This window comes from Cyprinodon variegatus, unplaced genomic scaffold (assembly GCF_000732505.1).
Source record: "Cyprinodon variegatus isolate N-32 unplaced genomic scaffold, C_variegatus-1.0 Scaffold171, whole genome shotgun sequence".
Classification (NCBI taxonomy): domain Eukaryota; kingdom Metazoa; phylum Chordata; class Actinopteri; order Cyprinodontiformes; family Cyprinodontidae; genus Cyprinodon; species Cyprinodon variegatus.
The window spans coordinates 1,274,659-1,282,116 of record NW_015150624.1 but is presented as its reverse complement, the minus strand read 5'-3'; the positions used below and the strand labels follow the sequence as shown (position 1 = coordinate 1,282,116).

Here is a 7,458-nt window from a genome sequence, read left to right as displayed (position 1 = left end):
CAAACTGTAGTTAAAAGCCTTCAGCTGATCCAAAATGCTGCAGCCAGAGTTCTGATGAAAATAAAAAGAGAGATCATATCTCTCCTATCCTGGCTTCTCTTCATTGGCTTCCTTTTAAATCCAGAATGGAATTCAAAATCCTCCTTCTCTCATTTAAAGCCTTAAATGGCCAAGCTCCATCTGATATCAGAGATCTGATTGTTCCTTATGTTCCTAACAGAGCGCTTTGCTCTCAATCTGCAGGTTTACTAGTGGGTCCTAGAATTTCTAAAAGAAGAATGGGAGGCAGATCTTTTAGTTATCAGGCTCCTCTCCTGTGGATCCAACTCCCAGTTTTAGTCAGTGAGGCAGACACCCTGTCTACTTATAAGGGTAGGCTTAAAACTTTCCTTTTTGATAAAGATTACATTTAGTGTGGCTCAGGTGATCCTGAGCTATCTCTATAGTTATGCTGCTATAGGCTTAGACTTCTGGAGGGCATAGAGACCCCTATTTCATCATTCTGCTTCATTCTGTCTCTATTCTCCCAATCTGCAGAATCTGTTAGTTCAAGCTCTAACCTTCTGCTCTCTCTGCTTTTTCTCATAGTAGCTTTGCCTCATCTGTTCCTGTTTGGATTGTGACTCCATCCTGTAGAGAAATATCAGATGTCCTGCTTTCATCAACACCCTTGTTTTATATTCTGGAGATCGGCCTGTTTTCCAGTGTAGTCCTGTTCCTCTGACTGTGACTGACTGGATCTGCCCTCATCATCCTCTGGCATGGGAGTTGGCTCGGAGCTCGTCTGCCTGGCTGTGTGTTTCCTGCACGGGTCCGCCTTTTACAGCTGCTTTTTGTGTCTCTGCTTCTGTCTCCTTGAACCCCAGTCGGCCTCTGCAGATGGTCGCTCACACTGAGCCTGGTTCTGCTGGAGGTTTCTTCCTGTTAAAAGGGAGTTTTTCCTTTCCACTGTTGCTACAAGCATGCTTAGTGTGACGGATAGCATTTGAGTCAATGAAATCAACTGGTTCTCTATAAATAGAAAACTTTGAATCAATTTGACTGTATAATCTGATGAATTGTAAAGTGCCTTGAGATGACATGTGCTGTGAATTGGTGCTATATAAATAGGGGGGAGTGGCTGATAAGATACCCAAATTGAATTACTGCACTCATTTATAGACCAAGACAGAATTGTACTTACTAAAAATATNACAACACACAAGATTTGTGTCAGTTCCTTGAATGCACATTTGCAAAACCAAAGCCTGAATGCGCAACTGGGTTTAACCACTAGATGGCGCCAAAGATACGCCGTGCAGTTCTTCGGTTGTGTTACATTTTCTGACTTTATGGGAACAAAAAAAGGGAAATATAAATATTTTAAACCTAACTTTATCAATTCAATTAAAGCATTTGAACTAAAACCCAAATAGATACGATCTGCTTTGGTTTCCAGTCCTACTCTAAACATGGATTGACACTTTAATAATAATTCTTGGTGATTCAGCTGGGTTTTGCTTATTCAAAAATAATAAATAAAAAATAATTTACTATCAAGGGTGTCCGTATTAGATGTAAGCTGTAGACGCTGCAATGGTTAAAAAGTTTTTTTTCAGTTTCTTTTTAGTTTTTATTAAGCCATTGACATTTACATGAAAAAAATACTTTCAGAGAGGATGGCGAAAGTGTACATTAACAGATGAAGATTAATTACAATTGAAAAATACAAAGTAAAACAAATAGCAGGGGATTAACATCAACAAACATTTAAATCAAACATAGAAAGAGCCATAGAAATATGGAAAAACACAAAAAGTAGATGCAATTAGAATAGCAGATGTTGGGAGAAAACATGTCTCAATTTTTTGGCATATTTGTCATTTTTTCATCTTTTTAAAAGAAGAAAAAAAGGTTTTAAAGTCATTAATAAACCAATGAAAGTAAGGTTTAGCATTTCTCCATTTAGCACAGTGGATGTGATATTTACCCAACAGCAGGAGGATATTAATAGTATCAGAAACAGGCTGGGGAAGATGGTCCATATAAAAAATGACATCATTCAGCGCAAAAGGGGGGACATCATTCATTTTCAAAGAAATCCAATCTTTCATCTCTTTCCAAAAGCGGTGTGTAGTAGGACAGAGGTAAAACATATGTTCAACAGTTTCACTATTATTATTACAAAAGGAACATTGATCCACCTCAAACCAAATCTTTTTCTTAAAAATTCTGCTACAGGATAAATTGTGTTTATAACTTTAAATTGTGTTTCTTTGACTTTAGGTAGAATAGGCCATTTAACAAATTTTGAGAAAGCTTTATCAACTGTATCTGAACTAATAGGAATAGCAATGGTTAAACTTAACTTTATAGAGCACGTTAGTGTTTTTGATGCCTTGTACTTCCATTTTTTTTTAAATGATGCCTCACCAATGCTGCTTTTTTTTTTTTTTTTTTTTTACAAAACTTAGAAAGTTACAGTTCACGTTTGCATGAAGGGAAAACAAAGACAAAGAAAATAAAATAAAATACATAAAAGACTATTTTCAACATCAACAATTAAAGAACATAGCCAGAGTAACAAAGAATAAGTATCAGTAACATTAATTGTAAAATTGGAGAGATAAATGTTGTAAACATTTTGATGCTGATTTACCCTTTAATCCAGAAATACAGATGATATAATTTTTTAAGTCTACTTTAAAAACACTGAAAAGAGGTTTGTTCTTCATAAATTTTGACTTAGGGATGAAGAACTTACCAAGTTGCTATTGCCTTACTTGTTTGTACTTACTTTGTTTAAATAAAGTTTTTAAAAAAAAAAGTCTGATGACGTCAGAGAAGCGCTTTAAAGAAGAAAATGTGAAAAGCATAAAAATTGTCAAATAAAAGTCATAAAACATTTTTTTACAGATGTGTATTACTATTCTTTAGTGAGTTAAGGATAGAAATAAGTAGTTTTAGTACCATAATTACATTATTTATGGGCACCCGATGTATATCTGTTCGCGCATGCGCAGAACGGATCGGGTAGTGACGGGCTTCAGTATTTCAGGTGTAATATTCCTCCTAGCCAGGCGGCGGCGCTACCGCAGATTCCATTCGTCAACAGAAGAGTCGCCTGTGGAGATAAACACGTCATCGTGAATCTTCTGGATAGAAAGCAGCTTGTTTCTTTTTTGAGCTCAGAGCCGCCGTGTTTTCTGTAACTTCAACAAACACAGTGAGCGACCAGCGGCGGAAATGGACGACGACGTGGTGATAGAAGACGTGGATGATGCCAACATTCCCCAGCGGATCCCCCTGAAGAACCAGGACCTGGGTCAGCTGGGCTTCACAGGTACCTGCAGCTGCTGCTGTTAGCCTCCGCTTCCTCACTTTTTAACCACAGGAAACGGATGTTTGCATTTCAAGTCGAATTTATTAGGTTCTGGTCATGAAGCCCACAGCCTGGTTCTGAATGACCTAACGAACCAAGCCTGTCTCCTCCTCTTCTCCCACCGACAGCAGCGGAGTTCCTGTCCCTGTACGGCTGGTACCTGCTGGCTGCTGCCTTCACGCTCATCCTGCTCATCCAGCAGCTGAAGAAGAGGAGATCCGCTCAGCAGGAGGCCGTCCCTCACACTCTGCTAGGTCAGCATCAGAGCAACACTCCTCTGACATTTATTGGTTTGAAACATGGCAGGTCAGGCTGATGATGATGCGTTCAAATGTCCTCATGGAAATACGATGCTCATCTGAACCATCTCAAGCAATACATACATAACAACAATAATAACAATGATCAGTTTATTCTGGTTATGCCATATATAACAGATTAATCATCACAATAAATCTGCATTTATATTAATGCAAAGAGCTGCTTGGTAAATATATAATAAATATTGGGTCATTCTTTCCTACTCTGTGTGCAAGGTTTATATTTGTTATTTAGAATAGAAAATCCTTTGAGCTCCGACCAGCAGATGACGGGCGACCAGCTCCACCAATCAGCATCCTGAGTCCACTTTGACATTCTGCCCAATTAGATGCTGGTGCTAAAAGACTTAATATAAGACTTAATATTTCCTTATTTGTCAAACTGAAGTATAACTTCACATGATGCTCAACATTCCTCATCTTAGGGAAGGCAGTGCTTCTTGTAGGAGTTGTCACAAAACACAACTTGTTTCTCATAATTTTAGGAATTTTTTCTCTTAACTTTACGAGAATAAACGATAAATCGATTATTAAATTAGTTGACGATTATTTCAATGATTGATTAATTCAATATAATTGGTTTCAGCTCAAATGCAATTGTTTATAAAATGTCACACGAGTCTCAGTTTAATGAAAACAAAGAAAGGATTGAATGAACAAATCAATCACTAACAATAGATACCAGATGGAGGAGCAGCAATACAAGCGTTTCAGATGATGAGTATCGGCCCATTTATATCGGCTTTAATATCATATCCACCGATGATGGTCATTTCTAAGCGCTAAGGGATGATATTAACTAGTGATGGGTTAATGAGGCGTCTTGAAGCGTTTCGACCAAGGCTGTGACTTTGTGATGAAAGTTGGTGCGGGAGCTCTAAGGGTGGAGGCTAATGGAGCTACAGTTACTCCACCCAAACGCTTTCATTAGATTTTAGTATTTTCTCAAACATATATTTATTGAATGCTTTCCTATTGTTGAGAACACAAGAGAATAATAATACACTGATATTTATAGATAGTTAGAAAGATGCCTTTTAGTGCATTATAGATATATACGGCCCAAAAATGTTGATGTATTAAAAAAAATGGAATAACAGCCGATTCCGAAACCAAAATCATTCATCCCTAGAAGTACAATTTCAATTCCATCCATCCAGAAATATATGGGTATGCTTCATTTTAAATACAGCATAGCATATTCCTTTGTTGTAAACCTTCTGGTAAACTTGGAGATATATTTTATTGCATGTTTCATATTCCAGTAAATCTGTTTCACCTTTAATCTGCAGCTTACCCTACTTCTCTGTTTAAAAAGATTAATGAACCTTTTTACTAATATAATGATGCCAGAAACAACATTTCCAGATATGTAGAAGCTCTGCAGCCTGATTCTGTCTGTTCAATAAGAAAACATGTTCATTTTAACCTGTAACTGGGAGTCATGGTCCTCTGAGAAGCCACGCTTTATTTAAACTAGTAAAGAAAAACAAACTATGTTCTAACTTGCATTATAATACTAACTTGTATAAACTTTCAATCTGTTTCCATTTTTAGATGAAAACCTCTGTATGTCTAACGAACAGATTTTTCGGATCTCTAATTTTTGCAATCAACCCGTTTCCTAACTTTTACATAAGCATCTATGGAAGTAGCTGCTGGTTAATATTCACTGAGTCAAAACTTTCCACTCATTGCCAAACTGTATTAATGCTGCATTGATACTGTCTCTCAGAATACTGACACCTGCTGGACATTTAAAGGCACTACAGGCAGCTTATTGGACAGACTAAACTGAATTGATTTGATGACCTGGTACAATGATATCATTTAAGTTATTAATGTTTATATTGTATTATTTCATATCTATGTTTAAATTGAAAATATCTTTGATATTTTTAGATGCAGCCAATAAATAATGTAAACATATAATGTGAAAATATAGGGGGATATGTGAATGAGGATGCCTTTGGACTAGGATTTGAAATCATGATTTTAAAACAATAAGTACAATAAAAACAGTAAATAAACCAAGAGTCAATTTGAAATGAACTTCAATTTAGATAAGTTGAGTGACAACTGAGAGGAAAAGGATGACACAACGAGAAAATTAAAAATAAATACGCAGCGGCTGAAACGTTCCTGTTCCTTTTAGGCTGCTCCAAAATTCTTTAATTTTAATGATAAACCGCAAAAGATGAGACATTTGTTTTTAACAGATGCATCATGTTGACAGAAACGTTTTTAAACACAGTTTAGTGAGTCAGTCTGTTAGAAACAACTCCTGTATCGGTCACATGACTCTCTAGAAACGACACGCTCACTGATACAGTGTTTTGCTCTATGGGCTCCACGCATGCACCGGCGCATCGTTGCTGCTCATCACTGATGATAACAACTGATCATTTATTTCCATGAATTTCTGTTTTTGTTTATCAGTCATGTGACAGTGATTGTGATGCAGCAAAGGATTCTGGGTGTGAAGCAGTGTATATCGGTTATTGGCCCTAACAGCGACATTAATATCAGATATCAGCCCAGATTTTCACATCTGTGCATCTATTGTTTTTAATTCTGGATTTGTAGACAAGATCAAAATAAGTAGGCCCTCTTTTAGGCTGCTGGCAAACAGTGCACAGCAACAAGTAGGGGAGGGGGTGCCTTATTATTCTATGACTTTGGCAGAATATGGAACATTTTAAAACCATGGCATCGTTTCACTGCAGCTTTTTTTCTGTCACTGAATAATGTGAGTTTTTCATCCAGAAAAATGAGAAAAGGTCTGGATAACGATTTGTTCTCCTGTTGTTACTGAAGATGCGTCTCTCGTGACGAAAAGGCAGGAGGCCATGGAGGCCGCTCGGCAGAGGATGCAGGAGGAGCTGGACGCCAAAGCCGCCATCTTTAAAGAGAAGCAGAGACAGGTGAGCAGAAAGTAAACATGGCGTTGTAGGTACCAGACCTGCTCGGGTCCTTTGCATACCAGGGTTGTTACGCTACGTGACTGGCTGAATGTCGCCACATGATGTAAAACATTGTGGTTGCCTCGACAACGATAACATCACGCAGCTTCTGTTTGCCGAGTCGGTAGCATCTGCAGCGTTAGCATCTCTAATGACCGATAAAATTTTACCTGAGTGAAAATAAATCAGAAAAAAAAACTGTTTATATTCAAGAACAACCGTTTGTTTTCTACAAGTAGAATAAATGAAAAGTAAAATAAAAGCAAATATTGGTAATAATATGTTAGTGCCCCGAGCAGATCTGGTACCTAGAGCGGCTGAAGCGGACACAGCTTTCAGAGTTTCAGTAACGGTTGTTTGTCAACAGCTAGAGGAGGAGAAGAGGAGGCAGAAGATCGAGGAGTGGGAGAGCATGACGCAGGGGAGGAGCAGCAAAGGACACAAGCTGTCAGAGGTGAGGTCAGAGTCACTTTGGCTCAGTCACTGTTTGCTTTCAGACGTTTCTGATTCCTTTGTGGTGACCGCAGGGCAGCGAGGAGGCCGGCTCATCCACCACCGTCCCCAAGCCGAAGACGGACAGGAAGCCGCTGCGCAGTAACGGTACGTCAGAGCAGAGCTCCCCCTGCTGGAGGCTCCGTTCGGGTCAGGTTGGGTTTGTTTGTTGAAGAATAATGTAGAAACAGTCTGTGGGCAGAGGCGGAGCTGGAACTGCCACCAGTTTCATTTAATCCTGGTTGCACTGATCCACCATGTTTCACCTCCAATCCATACAATGGATGGACCTAGTTGAGTTTTGTAAACTTTGAAAAAAAAA

At 38.4% G+C, this 7,458-nt stretch overlaps 1 protein-coding gene across 2 annotated transcripts in view; it reads left to right on the top strand.

Moving 5' to 3' along the window:
- The first annotated feature begins 3,077 nt into the window (after window positions 1-3,077).
- The window catches only part of vimp (VCP interacting membrane selenoprotein), a 7,014-nt gene continuing 2,633 nt past the window's right edge, over window positions 3,078-7,458 (top strand). The window contains exons 1-5 of one of the 2 annotated variants that reach the window (XM_015378348.1): window positions 3,078-3,322; window positions 3,493-3,615; window positions 6,499-6,605; window positions 7,012-7,098; window positions 7,172-7,244. In XM_015378348.1, coding sequence (XP_015233834.1) covers window positions 3,226-3,322; window positions 3,493-3,615; window positions 6,499-6,605; window positions 7,012-7,098; window positions 7,172-7,244 — 487 coding nt within the window. In that variant the 5' untranslated portion in view covers window positions 3,078-3,225. Of the gene's footprint in view, window positions 3,323-3,489; window positions 3,616-6,498; window positions 6,606-7,011; window positions 7,099-7,171; window positions 7,245-7,458 lie in introns of both variants that reach the window. The other variant, XM_015378347.1, reaches the window with a different exon arrangement.